The following is a 17,330-nucleotide window of genomic DNA, read 5'->3' on the forward strand; positions in this document are numbered from 1 at the left end:
GTTCCTCCGTTGCCGCCGCCGGATTTCACGGATGCCCGTTACCGAACGCTTTCTTTGTGTTGGAATTTTAAACTCCGGTGGATTTATGAGGACTATGGTTAACTGCTCCTCAGATCTCTGCAGGGTAAATCCAGACAGCTAGCTAGACTATCTGTCCAATCTGAGTTTTCTGTTGCACGGCTAAAACAACTTGAATGTACACGTGTTCCACCAAAACAAGTTCCTTCCCGAGGCTATTTTGCAGCGGCTCCGTGGCTCTGCCTGGTTCTCAGTGCCGGCCATGCCAATAGTGATTGGTTTAAAGAAATGCCAAAAAACCAGAGCACGTTATTCTCTCATCCCGGAATGCTGTGCGGACTAGCCAGACCCTCCTCCACAGCGCTGTGGAGGAAGGTCTGGCAAAGCGAGACTAGCACAACAGTGCTTTGAGCCAAATGCTAACATGAGCATGCTAACAGGCTCACAATATGCTAACATGTTGATGGTAAAACGGTGTAATGTTTACAATGTTCACCATCTTACATTTTCGTCATTACGTCATTGGTTTTGCATTATTTTGTCAAATTTGGCATCATTTTTGATACTTTTGCTACATCTGTGCTAAATTAAAGGGATAGCTTGGATATTTAGAAGTGGATTGTATTACCTATAGTAGATGGCGGTCGGCACACCCTCTGTTTGGAGAAGCAGGCAGGAGTACCGACGTGGAAGCTAAGCAATGTACTGCTGTTGATGGGGGCAGCAGCAAAATGTAAAAAAGCCCACCAGGCGCCACCAAGCGAGCCAGAGGGTGGCCTCTGGCTCGCTTGGTGTTGGCTCTGTCCTTGCAAGCGACCCAGGTTCAAATCCGAACCGAGGCCCTTTGATTCATGTCATCCCCCCCCCCCCCCCCCCATTTCCTGTATCTCTTCAGCTGCTCTAAATAAAGGAAAGAATCCTAAAAAATATCTTGAAAAAAAAAAAAAAAAAAACGGTTTAAGAACAGAGCATTGATGGATATAATGGCTACAGTTCCCTGTCAGAAAGGGCTGTCTGACAGGAAGGTAAAACGGTGAAAATATTCTAAACATAGCGTACACTTAAACCGATATAGATTTTAGTTTTGCTGCTTCCTCCACTTAGCTTTTGTACCAAGACTTATGCCTGCTTCTCAATCTTGGGGCGTGCATTACACAACAAAAAATATCCATACTATCCCTTTAAGTTATTTTTTTAATGCACGAGTTTTACCCTTAATGGAGTATTTTACACAGTGATATTGGAACTTTTACTACTAAAGTACTGAGTACTTCTTTCACCACTGACAATAACAATGCATCGCATGAAAAATATTTTCTTTATTACAATTTTTTCCACTCAGACATTATCTGTTAGTACAAATGTGTTTAACTGTATTATTGAACAGTGCAACATGGTGTTGAAATCAAGGTTGTATATGTCAATGCATAGTTCTAAAGTCCATCGTAAATCAAAAAAAATCATCTTTTTAGGACATGCCCGGCTTTAATTTCCTAAAATCCTGCAGTAAGCAGAATCTAAGAGGAAGATCATTTTCATTTTTCCAAATAAAATTCAAGAGTACAATTATCTTTTACCCTTATAATAGTTTATCGGCACTACAGAAATATCCCTTTTGATCCAAATGAACCTGAATGAGTCAGTCAGATGACGACTGATAATCCAACAAATCTTCAAGAACCAAATGAATCGCTCACTTTTACATAATACACATTTGTATAAGTGAAGAAACGTTATGAGTGAACAGTTCCAGTAGCGTATTATTCCTATGGTTGCATCTGGTTTGATGACTGTAGTGGAAAACAAAAAAACATACAAAGCTGTTTTAAATATTCACAAGTTAAACAGTAATTACAACAAAAATACTTAAGGCGTTTTCAGTAGAATTCTGTACAATCACAAATAATTAACTATTAGCCCTTCAGGGAGAAGAACAGAGAAAGCAGAACAAGTCATGTGTTAATGCTTCATCAGTCGACGGCGCTCTAAAAGGCCAGAGTTGAGGTGTTTATTTTTTATTTTCCAGGACTGTAGGATGAGATGAATAACAGAGAATAAGAATATAAATAGAAAGTTATTTGTAAGAGAAGCCTGATAGAAATCCAGTCGTCGTTTTCAGCACTAACACAGACCGTTACCCCGTCACGTCGCGCGTTGACAACTTGCCAGTCCACATTGCAAAATTCATTGGGAATTATTTGAGGTTTTAAAGGTCATCTAAAACGTTTAATCTGCATTTTCAAGCCCTGATTCATGTCAGATTGGGTCACATTCATTTAATAAATAAAAGCAAAATGATTAAGAGAACTTTCAACAGGTTTAATTTGGGCATATATTAAAGAGATTCACCTTATTGAGCAGTAAGGACTGTCGGATATTTATGCATCTTAATTATATAACAATCCCACATGTTGGAAACATGTCTGTAAATTTAAAGCAGATAAAAATGCTTTGATATTTGCCCAAATTATAAAAGTACCCGTTGAAGAAAACATTTTGGTATTTGAGTTGAATAAGCAGGAAGTAGATGTAAAAATCTAAACTATTTTCTGACAACATGCAATGATGTCTAAATTAAAACGTATTGGCTACAACAGCCAATTAAGAATTCAAGGGAATTTTCCATTCAGTAGATCCATGCTTTTCAAAACTTTTTTTTCTTCCTTTTTTTTGGGGGGGGGGGTTTATAGTGTTGAGTTGTTTTTTTTTTTTGTATTTTTCCATCTTGTGGGAGAGGCAGTTTTAATCAGAAGTGGTCACTTTGTCAAGGCTGCAGTGGCTCGGGGTTGAGGATGGTCTCTCCTCGTCATCGTCTGCTTTCAGGAGCGGGGAGAGGTCTGCGTCCCCCCCCGCCTCCTCCCGCCGGGCAAGCCTTCAGTCGCGGTGGCCGTGGCTCGGTGGCGTGATGCTGAAGACTCGGATGCGCAGGTGGGAGGCGATCTGGAGGCACACGCCCGTACAGTAGCGCGTTAGATCCAGAAGAGACAAGACCTGAAGAAAGATGGAGAGGATCAAACATCAAATAATAAAAAAAAAGTATAAACAGCCAAAAAATTCTGCAGAATGACTCTCTTTTTAGGCCAGAAGTCCGTTACCTTCCGCTTTCTTTGTGTTGGCATTCTAAACTGCGGTGGATTTCTGAGGACTATGGTTAACTGCTCCTCAGATCTCTGCAGGGTAAATCCAGACAGCTAGCTAGACTATCTGTCCAATCTGAGTTTTCTGTTTTGCACGACTAAAACAACCTTTGAACGTACACATGTTCCACCAAAACCATTTTGCAGAAGCAGTGTTATTGTGTCCATTGTGTGGGGTTTAGCACCGCCCGAGACGATTGCGAATGGTTTAAAGAAATGCCAAAAAACCAGAGCACGTTTTTCTACCATCCCGGATTGCTGTGTGGACTAGCCAGACAATCCTCCACAGCGCTGGGGAGGAAGGTCTGGCAATGCGAGACTAAGGGCGTTTTCACACCTATCTCATTTGGTCCGGACTTTCTGACTTTTCAGTTTGATCCGAACCAAAATTACAGGTGTGAAACCTCCCCGGTTCGTTTATAGTGTGAAAGCATTTTTTGGATGGTTCGGACTTTCGGACCAAATACAAGAAGCTCTGGCAGGCTGTCCTCGTGTTACAAGACCGGGGAAGCTCCTTTAAGGAATAGCTCGGTGCTTAGTGTGTAGGCTACATGAGAGAGTGACGGTGAATGCGTTCAGAGCAGACAGCTGTCGGCTATCAGAGCAGAGAATACATCAGCAGTTTATTTGTTAAGTGGTAGTAAATGTACAGTGTAGGTTTCCGTTTGTCTCTAAATAAATGCTCCAGAAAGAAAGCTCCCGTGTCTTTGCTTCTCAACATCACAACAAAACAAAAAGAGCCGCGGCAGTAGGGGAGAGCAGCAGTCAGCTGGAAAAACTCCGACACAGAGAGAGGATACGAGAGGATAGAAGCCCGTCTACTTACCTAAAACACATTTTTATCCACTAATACATTTTAGTTGTAAACCCACCCGCCACCTACACTACACTAAAAAGCAGCACAGGCATTCATTGTGGCAGTTATTTTATTATCACTTACACTCTTATCTTGTTGTGGGGTATTTTATGTAATTCTCTGTACTTCTGTTTGCCTGATTTTCTTTAGCCACACCCACACAGGTGTTTTCACTTTCCTTGATTACACCTTGACTGTGTGCACGGCCCGGACACCTCTCTCGACTTTCAACCTTTATCATTCTTGTACACCTTTTCCGCAGCTGACATTTTGACTTGTCATAGCAGGAAAAGCACAGGTGTAACTGATTACATTAAAGATGACATTAACGATGTCCCCCAGTAAGCCAGCATACTCAATACCAGGTGTAACTAGAAAATGCATTTCCTGCGGAAAATGCGTGGGAATGCTGAATAGCTGAATTGCTAAAGCTAAACTGGTTGAATAGCTTAAATCAGTAAGAAGAAGTTGAAGTAGTGAGAATAGTTGAAAAAGTGGAAATCGTTTTAATACGTATGTATTTCATTAAAAAGTTAAAAGCTTATGCTAAACTGAACTGTTGGCTTCAAAAGTTGAATAATGACAAAAGACGTAGAACATTGTGAGGTCTGAGTATATTTTCTAACCGATAATCACTCACAAATGCAAAAATATGAAACAAATAGTACGAAAAATCTTAAAGCTCAAATGCACTACATTGCTAAAAAAATCAGGAAAATTGTTAGAGTTGGAAGCTAAACTGGATTACCCAAGTGAAGAGCTAAAATACATGGTTAGAAAAGCTTGAAGCTGAACTGTAATACTGTCAAAGATGAAAGTTGAAATGAATTACCTAAAACGGCTGAAAGAAGAAATACTTTGTATTATTATTAGACACTGCGTAGAACGAAAAAGCATCAATCTAGCTGATATGAGATGTGAAATATATTAGGTAAAAAGAATGGGGCTGAACAAAAGGAAAGAGAGGACAGAGAGAAGGAGAGAAGGAGAGAAGAGAGGAGAGAAAGAGAGGAGAGCCAAAATAAAACATGAATAGCTGAATTGTTAAAGCTAAACTGGTTGAATAGCTTAAATCCATAAGAATAAGTTGAAGTAGTGAGAATAGTTGAAAAAGTGAAATAACACCTTGATCAGGGACACATTGACTGATGTACCCCAGTGGGATTTGAACCAGGATCTCCCACACCAAAGGCACTTGCCCTATCCACTACACTATCATCTGTATAGGTCACAGATGTTCCTTTAGCACTTATAAAGCCTGTCTTTGATCATTAATCACCACACCTGCTATTGAGTGAGAGACAGTGTGAGAGAACCGTAGGTTCTTTATTTAGAACTGTATGTGAAAGTATGGAGGAGCTGAAAATGTTGGGAGCGGAAGAAAATTTGAAGGATTTGAAGCATGATCTCATTGACTTCAATTTTAAAAGAAAAAGTGTTAAAAAGCTTAATATTTTAAAAAGTATAAATAGTAGAGAAAAAGTTGAAGAAGTCCCATCATTAGCTGAAAGAGCTGAACATTTTAAAAGTTGAATGGTTTTAATAGCTCAACGTATGCAGAAATTACGGAGAGCCAAAAAACGTACGGAAGAGGGAATAAAAACAAGAAACAGAAACAGACAAACAGACAGAGACAGACCGAGACAGAGAGAAACAAACAGAGAGACATGGACAGACAGAGAGAGACAGAGACAGGGAGAAACAGAAACAGACCGAGACAGAGACAGACAGAGAGAGACAGAGACAGACAGAGAAAGACAGAGAGAGAGACAGACAGAGACAGACAGAGAGACAGACAGAGAAAGACAGAGAGACAGAGACAGAAAGAGAAAGACAGAGAGAGAGAGAGAGACAGACAGAGACAGACAGAGACAGACAGAGACAGACAGAGACAGACAGAGAGACATAGACAGACAGAGAGAGACATAGACAGACAGAGAGAGACAGAGACAGGGAGAAACAGAAACAGACAGACAGAGACAGGGAGAAACAGAGACAGACAGAGATACAGAGACAGACAGAGAGAGACAGAGAGAGCGACAGAGACAGACAGAGAGACAGAGACAGACAGAGACAGAGAGACAGAGAGACATAGACAGACAGAGAGAGACAGAGACAGACAGAGAGACATAGACAGACAGAGACGGACAGCAGACAGACAGCAGACAGACAGACAGAGAGAGACAGAGAGAGAGAGACAGAGAGAGAGAGACAGAGAGAGACAGAGAGAGACAGAGACAGACAGAGAGACATAGACAGACAGAGAGAGACAGAGACAGATAGACAGACAGACAGAGAGAAACAAACAGACAGACAGAGAGAGACAGAGACAGGGAGAAACAGAAACAGACAGAGACAGGGAGAAACAGAGACAGAGAGACAGAGACAGACAGAGAGATAGAGATAGAGAGACAGACAGAGAGACAGAGAGAGACAGAGACAGAGTCAGACAGACAGAGAGACAGACAGACAGACAGACAGAGAGAGACAGAGACAGACAGAGAGAGACAGACAGAGAGACAGAGAGAGACAGAAGACAGAGAGACAGACAGAGACAGACAGAGAGACAGAGACAGACAAAGAGAGACAGAGACAGTCAGACAGAAGTGGAACACTAAAGATATAGACTAATGTTCATATTACTGCCTGTAGTATTCAATTCAACTGTCTGTGAAAGGGTTGTCATGGTAACGTATGACCAGTGAAAACACCCTTTGAAGTCTGTGATGAGATCTCTTTGATCTTTAATCAGGTTAACGACCGTGTCACCTGCTGAAACTGTCAGCTGTGCCCCACTGGAGCTATTCAAAGACACAGAGCAAGCTCTCAAATAAAGCCTCAGACTGCTAAAACTATAAGGGCTATTGGTGAAATGATGTAATCGTGACCACCACAACGCAACACACACTCACTAGAAACGCAGAAAAATCCTGAAATGATCACTAAACTTAAACAGCTTTTTTACAAAAACTGTAAAAGATATCAAACTGAAAAGCCATAGCCGGATTGCTGAATATTTTGTGAACATTTTAAAGTTTGGTTGGCGTCTGTAGGTGAAAGTATGAAGGAGCTGAAAATTTTGGGAGCAGAAGAAGATTTTAAGGATTTGAAGCATGCTCTCATTGACTTCAATGATAAAAAAAAGTCATAAAAAGCTTAATATTTTAAAAAGTATAAATAGTAGAAAAAAAGTTGAAGAAGTCCCATCATTAGCTGAAAGAGCTGAACATTTTAAAAGTTGAATGGTTTTAATAGCTGAAAGTATGCAGAAGTTACAGAGAAAAACGTACGGAATAATAAGCAGAAGAATAAATAAAGAACAGAATAACAATAGTTGGAATGCTGCTGAACAGCATTCCCACTAATTAGTGTCATTAGTGACACCTGTGGTTTTCCTGCTCTGACTTGAGGTCTCATCAGCCAGAATAACTGGAAACACCTGTGTGGGTGTGCAGGGCCTTTTAGTCCTGCAACACAACCTTAGTTGTTTACAAACGGTTAAATAAAGCCCTCGTTGTTGGTCCTGCTCCCCCTGACACTATTGCTACGTTTACACGTGGCCGGCTATTTTCATAAACGGACATTTCAACCTCTCCGTTTTCAAAAATAACATCGTGCACACCTGTCAGTTTTTAGAAAAGTGTTCGTTTACACAAACCCGTGTATATATGCCGTCAAGAGCATATATATGCCAAACCTGTAGGTGGCCGTGTAACGAGAAGCTCAAGCCCACGTTAGCCAATCAGAATCCAAGGGGGTAAGCGTCTGTCAACAACCCGTAGCTCCTATGGTGCCATTTTGATGCTAACAAGCACTCACCCGCAGTTAGCATTCCATTGACTGCCATTCATTTTGACGTCACTTTGACAGCGAATACCTTTACATCTGAAGCGTTATAAGTCTTATTGAGTTATCTGTCCATTGCTTATTTCTAAAGAAACACGACAATGTATAAAATGCTCCATTACCTTGTATCTCACGTTATGGCCCCGTAACAGACGTTTTTTGTAAAAATAGGCTAACGATTGTGTCATAACCACGCGACTTACTGTCACATAGTAGAGGAATTACCGTACAGTACAGGAGAAGCCCGCAGGCAGTTTCGACTTACATTAGCTGTTTAAGTTTAATTACTAATGTTAACTAGCATTTTAGTTAGCAATAATTAGCCTGCGCCTATGTTATCTCCTTACATATACCTACGCTCTCCGTCTCTGCAATATTCGGAATGATTGAGATTTCTCTTGGCACAGCTACCACAAGACTTAAACTTTCAGACATGTTGCTCACGTCACATTTACGTTGTCTCTCTCAGTTGGAGGCTGCGCAGTAACACTCAACCATCACCGGAAAAGTGCTTCTTGTCGGTACACGATCCGTTCTGCCTGCATGATCCGTTCTGCACATGCGCAAGATAATTCTGTTTTACCGAGGATACGACCTGCACGATCTGTTCCACGCTAGCCTATGGCTAGCCTCCACCGGGAAGCTAACGTTAGTTTAGCTAACAGCTAATTCGGCTAACCGCTAGCTGACAGCTAGATTCAGTCTAAAATGCAGTGTCGTAAATCCTCGTACAACCGCGCATGCGCGAACATTTTGCGCATGTGCAGAACGGATCGTGTTGGCAGAACGGATCGTGTACCGACACTTCTAGTATCCTTCACTGGTCTCCATCCAGAGCAACGGGATCAGTTATATACCGTTTATGTCAGAATCCCAAAAATAGCAACAACAGCGACAAATTCCTATCTCTTCTCTTCCTCGGCTGCCTAAACCTCCGGTTCTCAGTTTACATGCAAACGTGCAAACAAAGTTTTCCAAAATCTCCACTCTGGCCGGAGTTTTTATAAAGAATTGTTTTCAGAGGCGAATTCTCCGTTTGCGTGTAAACGAAGGGCACAAACGAAGGGAAATATCTCAGTTTTTCAAAATAACCATGTACGTGTAAACGGGGTATGAGAACTGCTTATTTCATGCTTATTTTTTCCCTGATGAGCCAGATGAAGGCCACAAGCGGCATCGGTCTAGTAATAAAGTCCTTGGTGGTGTTTTATCTCGTCAGACTTTTTACTCTAATATAATACCAGACATGAATCTGTTTAAAGCTTGCAAATGGTACAAATAGTTGTGGACTTTGTGGTTAAAATGTGTATGAGGTGCCCCCTAAAGCATGTATAGAGTTGTAATAGTTTTATTGTAGTTTTATGTTATCCTTCTGTGTCAAAGCTGAGCAGTATTAGACCAAAGCCAGCGATAACATGCGTCATGGATGTCAAAGGAACTTTGAACAGAACCTTGAACTACAGCTGGAATGAGTGCCTGATGATTAGAAGGCCAAACTGAGAACCACACTGTGCTTACGTGTACATAGACTTAGGACCCTATCTTGCACCCCGCGCAGCGCAGCGCAAAGCCCGACCAAGTGTCTTCGCTAGTTTAAGACCGACGCAGTTGTCAGTTTCCCTTCCAGCACCCACGTTGTTTAAATAGCAAATGCACCTGCACCCTGCGCCCATCTGTTATCACCCCCAAGTTACCAAGTTATCGCGTCATTGACCAACAAAAACCTGGTCTAAAGTCAATAGCGCAGCATTTCATTGTTATTTTAACAGCGAATTCGAAAAATATGCCTAGGCTTATGCACAGCGCGCTCACACTAGGCTTGTTACACACACACACACAGGGACGCGCAGTAGCACACAAACATGCAAAAGATTACAAATAAAAATATTACGGTGCAAATCCGCCATCATAATATGGCTTTTAAAGGGAATGGGAGATGACACACTGATTGGTTTATTGCATGTTACACCCAAAACACATATGAATTAATGAAGACACTAAGTACAACCCTTTTGAACCATGCGCCTGGCGCACGGACCCTTTTTTCCACCGTCAAACTGGCAAAAGTGGATTTGGACACGCCATAAACGCACCTGCGCCAGGCGCTTCAGGCCGTGCTCTTAGATCGTTAAAGTAGGGCCCTTAATGTTGCTGGTTCAATGAAGTTGTCATGACAATGTAAAGATCGTAATTGAAGCATGTATGCAAAGAAAAGAAGGTATTCATTAATGAAACTGTTTGGTCGGTTTTTCTAGTTGAACGATACTTTTCTCTGCAACAGCCTTAAGGCCTAGACACACAGAGCCGATAATTGGCTGTTGGACAGTCTGGCAAGGTCAGTGACTCGAGTCTGTTCGGTGTATTCCGTGCCGTCGTCCGTCCGAGGGACCGTCGGCCTTCATTTTGGCCGATTTGACACGTATAATTGACTGAGTGACTAGAGTCTCTCAAAATCTGACGAAAATCTTGTCGATCTGAAATAAAGACAGATTCAGCAACTGCATGGCCTATTTCTCGATAAAATGTTTTCAGAAACACGTTTCGGTGAACTATTTTAGTACAATATGAGATTGTATTCTGAACAAGCCGCCATGACAGTCTGTCTTTGAATTTCCGAAGAAACCAGACCCACGTGATGCGTTCGTCCAATCAGCTGCCGGTTTTCATTTTTGGGTGACAATACAGATTAGCGCCACCTGCTGTTATGGAGACATATTACGTCTCATCTCTTTGGTGTGTTCTGAGGCACTTTTTTGACCAACTCGGGTAGACTGATCAGTCCAACTGCCTTTTCTGCCGAGGGTCGGCTGTCTGGTCTGAGTGTCTGCAGCTTTAAAGGCACGTTCACTTCGTTTGTTGGGTGAGTCATGGGTGCAGCTTTATGAAGCATAAATGTACAGTTTGTATTACATCACAGTATCCAAACAGACACCATGGAGAGCATTTTACACCATCAAATAGGGCCTTTTCTGCATTTTGGGCAGCTTTGAATGCAAATCTGCTCTATATTTTCATCACTTTACACATGGTGATTGGTAGTCAACGGTGTTATTTAGCAATATTAAATCTTTGGATAACAACCTTTACGAAAGAAGGAACCGTTAATACTACCATAAATGTGTCAAACACTGACCATGGCGATCCAGAGGACTATGTGCTCATCGATGAAGCTGTTGAAGTACTGGTTGAGGAAGAGGAGGCCGGGGCCTATGAAGGCCGTGTCCGGGAGGTGCAACTCACTCTTGGTCATGTGTGCGATCTACAGAGACACAGAGAAAAACGCTTATTTAAATACATTCTGTACTAAATGACAAACAGAGGGAACATGAGAAAACAACAAGCCTAAAAATGGGTTCACACAGATGCAACAATGGGAGCATCATTTAATGTTAGGACAATTCATTTAAAAAGGTGAATAAAGTTATAATTCTAAAGACAGCCATGAAATCAAACCCCGTTTCTGAAACCATTTATGGTCAGAATGTATTTGTGTGTGTGATTAATGTATTGACATTCTGTAATTGCCTCTGTATATAGTTGTTGCCATTTCTGCACTAGATTCAAATTGCCTTCACACGCAGGAGGGATTCACAGGAAATGGTGCAGTGCGTACTCTAGCGTTGCGGTTTTTAATTTTTATCTCAATGATATCAGACTCACTGTTGACTGTCCTACAACTGCATCAGAGCTGAATTAAGATACTGATGATGCAAAACAAACATTTCAACTGCTGCTTCAAATTAAAAGTGTTTTTTATTGTGAAGCAGTCATAGACTGACGCAATGTATTTATCACAGAGGTTAGCGCGTCCACAAAATAAAACATTTAAAACGACTTGAGTTTGTTAAGGCTGTTTTATGCTTCTGCGTCAACTTCACGCCGTAGCTACGCCGTCGCTCCTACGGCGTCGTGATCCTTTCGGAGTTCTGCGTCGGGGTTGCTTTGCATCGCGGTGCATTTCACCGCCATAACGCTAGGGGGTGATAAGTCTGAGGTTATTTGCGAGGTGTCTGCCAGCCAGTTTATGTTATGTTATGTTAGCAAGCAAACTTTAGCACAACTGCCCAAAGTGCTAATTTCAAATTTCAAAACGTTACTGACAGAGACACTTTACAAACGGATAACCCCGTCACTGTAACCAAACTATGTCTGAGTTTATTTGCAAAGCTTGTGTCAGTGAACTAGCATGTTGCTACTCCCCACAGTAGGCTGCTTGAAACACCGACTGTCAACACACAGGACCAGTTGACCAATCACAGTCCTTGCGGTCTGCGTCGCCTCGACGCAAAGTTACAAATTTTTGGAGGTGCGCGTCGAGCTACGGCGGAGGGCTCGCGGTGACGCAGAGGGGTCTGCGGGGGTACGCCGTCGATTCAACGCAGAAGCATAAATCAGCCTTTAGGCTGCGCTGTTAACAGATCCACCCCAAAGTAGCTACTCGACAAGTGTTTTCTGTAGTGTTGATCCGCACCTGCTGTTACCAACATAACCACGGATGTTGCTATATCACCCAGGAGTTAAATCGTAAGCATTACAACTTAAAGACAAGATCAACGTACCACGAGCTTGTTGGAGATCTTGGCCATGACCATGCCAAAGGTGAGCAGGTACAGACAGGGGTGGAGCTCGAACAGCTGGCTGGACGACTTCTTGAAAATGATGAAGGCCAAGGTGAGGATGAGGCCGACGTGCAAACCAGGACTCAGCACGCTGGTGTCCTAAAGAGAGGGAATTTTATTAAGTATGCCTCACAACATAGCATCTGCTATAGAAGTTATACTGTATCTCCAGACTTGTTTGTTGACCTACAGCCACAGTTGAGCCGTTTTTGCCAACGCCTCCATTCAAAATGACATAGAAGTAGTTGTAGCAGGAGTAGAGGGCCCCGCCGATGATGCCAATGATAGGGAAGACGTACAGCTTCAGTCCAATGATGGGCAACTACAGAAACATAAAGATTAAAAATTAATGCAAAGACTCAAAGCATTCCCCTATAGTAAGAAGAAATGTGCTTATATGAAAGCTGCAGGCATGCCGAGGCGTGATGGGAGGGCAAAGCAAAAAATAAATAATAAAAAAAGGCATCATCAGCTTTTTGAGCCAGATCATGTCCAATAGATGACATGTTGCCATTGCATTAGCTAGCCATATTTACCTTCTCACTTTTCTCATGTGATGTTAAGTCAAGCCTCCAAAGGCAGCACAGAGTAAAAGTAAAACACAAATTCTATTTAAGACTAGAATGACAACTAAAAACTAGGAACTGAGTAGATAATTAGTTTGGTGCAAAAACTAATGGAGAAGAAAACTTGTACTATACAAGGTGAAATGAAAATGTTCCTGTGTGTGTGTGTGTGTGTGTGTGTACAGTATGTGAGCTTCTGTACATATGACTGTACGACATATATCATTCTTAGTTACCGTGCTTTGCCAAAGGCTCACGCCTCCGAAAGCCGACATCACATACATGATCGTGATGGCGACTTGCACCTCTGTGACGTCAATCCTGTGAAGAAAGTAACCGGAAAGAGTAAGATTTTTTTTTTTTATTTAAGTGACAATATAACTATAGTTTCAGAGTTATATAGGAGCAGAACGGTATCCGTTTTATTACCGGACGCTACTGAACGTGTAACTTACAGGCCAAAGCGGAGGGTCCCGGACACGTAGGTCTGCCAGTGGGCGCAGAAGAACATGAACATCCCGATAAAACCACAGAAGAAGATCCAGTCTGGGAGTCTTCCTATTCCGCATGAAATGCATGTTCCCACAGCAACGAAGACTGAAGGAAGAAAGACAAACAAATAATGAATATCTCGTCCTGATCGAATAATACACTGCAGTGGATTCTTAATAGAATGCAAAACAAAAAGAATAATAGCTTGGGTTCAGGTGTCCAGTGAGCAGTACAGTACCTGTGGAGACAGCATCGCAGCCGTGGTCGAAGAGCTCCCCCAGAGCTGAGCTGGTGTTTGTCCTCCTGGCCTGCTTCCCGTCAATGGCGTCCAGAGACTGGTAGATGAACAGACCCAGAGCACTCATGATGAAGGCCCATGCTGGAGCCTGGAGGTGGGGAGGGGAGGGGGAGATTTCTTTTTAGGGATCCCTGCTCACAAGAAGGACCACAGCCTTGTCATCATTTGTTGAAGCAACACACATTTAGGAGAAGCAAGGTAGAGCTTAAAGCAATTGGTTGAATAATCAATTATTCAATGGAAAGAAAAATAATGCGACTATTTTGATGATTGATTGATCGTTGAAGTCATTTTTTAAAGTTAAAAAACATTTTTAAAAAATCCCTAGTTCCAGCTTCTCAATTGTGAATCTTTTGTTGCTTTTCTCCATGTTATGTCATTGTAAATTGAATATTTGTTGTTTTTTTTTACTGTTACTGTGACGTCACCTTGGAATCTAGGAAAGTGGGATGGACATATTTCACTATGTTCTCACACTTTATAGACCAAATGATTAATTGAGACAGTCCCTGGCAGATTAGTCAATAATGAAAATAATAGTTTAGTTGCAGCCATGAAGCAAAGGGCAGCTCAATATTTGGCACAGGAGTCAATAGCTTAAGTCCGTTTCAAAACTATATCAGTATCAATATCTCATGCAGATATTTCAGATGTGAATGAATTCAAATCTGATAAAAGGAGTCTGATTTTACAAATAGTATATCACATGCAGTGTTTCATACTGGATGTGGACTGAAAAATGAATACACTTTTATGAAATAAAAAAAAAAACATAACCCCTCAGGAAAAAAAGAGCAGATGTGCCATTTCACACAGAGATGCAATATAATAAAGGTTGAATAATATATATATGAGTGTGGTTAATTTTTAGAATGCAGAATTATTGTCAAGCAATGGAAATCAGGCTGTACCCGTTTGATAAAACCTACCGTCAATGTATGCACAATATTATTTAACTACTACAATATGTAGTCACCAGATATTTCTTGTTTTTCTGTACTTATTTTTGTTTCATTGCCAACTAACTTGTTTAACTGTATCTTACCACTTTTAACATCTTTTATATTATTTATATAGATATAGAGGTTGTGGGGGGGGGGGGGGTGTAATGACAACATTTTGTAATTCTGTTGTAATTGGTCTAAATATAGAAAGAAATTGAGAAATTGATCATGAAACATGACTAATGACACAGCAACAATGTGCAGGCCCTACTTGTATGGCAGATTGCAGACCCTCATAACTTACAGTAAAACAGCAACTTATGAGTACTATTACAAGTGTTAGGAAAGTATATTTCAGTTTCTCACTAGTCACCATCCATTCACACCATATGCATGTGTGTGTGTTCTGTAAGTATGGAGAATGAAGGATTTCAGCTGAATAGAGCAGCTCAGTTCCTCTCACTGGGGTGGAGGTTATAGACCATCTGGACACTAGAGCCGGCCAACACTGTGTTTACCACTACAATGTGTGTATGTTTGTGTGTGTGTGTGTGTGTGTGTGTGTGTGTGTGTGTGTGTGTGTGTGTGTGTGTGTGAGAGAGGGAGACAAAGATTGTCTGTGTTTTCAGAGAAATCAAGAATCTCATGCTGTCCTAAATATTCAGAGATCCTGCTGTTTTCTTCAAAGTCCATGTCCTAAATGCCTCATGGACTGGTGGGGACAGAGTCCGCTTGTTTAGGGTTTAGGGAGATATAAACTGTGTCTATTGGGTCATATGAATTCCTCTAATATATGTTTATTTGCACAGGCATGGGACTTTCATACATTTACAAGTCCGTGCCGAAGAGTGGCCAGGTTTTCCTTATGCAATACTAAATAATGAATAGGGAATAACGCACATGTGGAATTTGACAGAAACAGCATGCTGCATGATCTGTGGACTTAGTTGCAAGATTCTTATAGGTTGGATTGGACAAAGGTGTAACACACACCTATGGATTTCCTGCTTGGGTCATTGCTTCACAGTAAACCTGCTGACACGTTAAATGGATCATAGGTCATAGTGTGTTGCAAGGCCTATTAGTGTATTTGAAGTTTTAGTTTTAGGAAGCTCAGACTAGAGGTGGATCTGGAGCCATTTCAAGCAAGCACTAACGTTAGGGTTATTAACCATAGTTAGCCTCCTCTCTTATGGATAAATGAACAAGAACAGCCTAATTTCCTTCATATTTCTGTGTTTTACCACCAACAACACCGCATCCTGGGCAGACAGCAACACAACAACGGCACGTAAAGAACGTGAAAGACCACATGACGGAAACGTTTACACCCGATACAGTTTTTCTGTAGGGGAGCGATATCACACCTAATCAGATTTTTAAAAAATCATACAATGTATGTGTCAAGGCAAACGTGATACCTTGTGATTTAAGATCTTTCCAGAATCATTAGAAGACGGTCTCTAATTCGGCTTACACTGACATACATAAAACGGGGAATACTTCAATAAAACATCAACTGTCCGAAGGGATTCTTTGATATTGCCCGAACCTTCTGCTAAAACACAGAACCTAAAATGTATGCCGAATTAACAAGTTCACTCTGCTGATTCAGTAAATATCTTCAATTGCGGCTTTTCAGGCATGCGAAGTTTGCGCAAGTGGTCACGCACTTTCATTTACGCAATTCCTGAATGGAGGATCCGCGTTCCTTTTTATACCAGAGGAAGGAACGTAATTGGGGCTAGTCTCTGTGTAGAAACTTTGGCCAAGGTCGCTGTTACAGTACTCACCTCCTCTGTTGCAGTGGGACAATAATACACAAGCACCACCGTGGTGAGGATATTGACCATCAGTCCAACAATAGTCAGAGTGTTTGGTGCGATCCATATCGGAGTTTGCTGGACGAGCCAGTTCCAGTAGATTTGACACGGTGGCTCAAACAGGGATCGACCGGAGGCGCTGTATTTATGCTCCTCCAACCGCTTGAGTTGTGCAGGTGACAGCGGTTCTGGCCACAGGAAATGTGGCATTGTTTTTCTGCCTAGTCACTCCTCGAATTACCGTAACAAACTTCCCAATACTCCCGGGTAGTGGTTCAGACGGGGCTATCTTCTTTCGGCCGACTCCAAAAAACAGCAGCTCATTTAGCATTTATAGGTAGGTGACTAGACGAGAGGCCATTTCCACAGCGGAACCCATGAGATGTCGATACTCACATTTCTGAGCGAGTTGCGTCTCGGCAGGAAGAGAGGATCCGGAAGGGAATAATATGGCTGCGCACCGGGAAGTTTAAATAAAAAATGTGTATATGGCAACTGCTGTTATTACATTCATGGTTAATAATACATCCATCCATGCAACTGCGAGGTTAATTAAACAATATATGCTGCATTAAATGTCAAAATTAGTTAGAAAAACTACAAGTAAGCAAACTCGGATGAGAATCCATCAATTCCATAGCTATTCAAATGACAGTAAGTATAACATTTTCACATATCCATGTTTTAATGCCACTCATCCTGGTTTGTAGCGTTAGTGCTATTTAGGTTAA

General features: G+C 41.6%; 1 protein-coding gene across 1 annotated transcript; it reads right to left on the reverse strand.

The window, feature by feature from the left end:
- Window positions 1–1,322: 1,322 nt before the first annotated feature.
- Window positions 1,323–17,032, reverse strand: chpt1 (choline phosphotransferase 1). Its single transcript, XM_031313666.2, has 8 exons — window positions 16,570–17,032; window positions 13,773–13,920; window positions 13,498–13,639; window positions 13,279–13,363; window positions 12,667–12,798; window positions 12,417–12,575; window positions 10,991–11,116; window positions 1,323–3,009 (listed from the first exon to the last, which is right to left on the reverse strand). Exons 1-8 carry the CDS (start codon window positions 16,807–16,809, stop codon window positions 2,893–2,895), a joined length of 1,149 nt encoding a protein of 382 aa, XP_031169526.1. The 5' UTR covers window positions 16,810–17,032; the 3' UTR covers window positions 1,323–2,892.
- Between the last annotated feature and the right edge of the window lie 298 nt (window positions 17,033–17,330).

Source organism: Sander lucioperca, chromosome 20 (assembly GCF_008315115.2).
Source record: "Sander lucioperca isolate FBNREF2018 chromosome 20, SLUC_FBN_1.2, whole genome shotgun sequence".
Classification (NCBI taxonomy): domain Eukaryota; kingdom Metazoa; phylum Chordata; class Actinopteri; order Perciformes; family Percidae; genus Sander; species Sander lucioperca.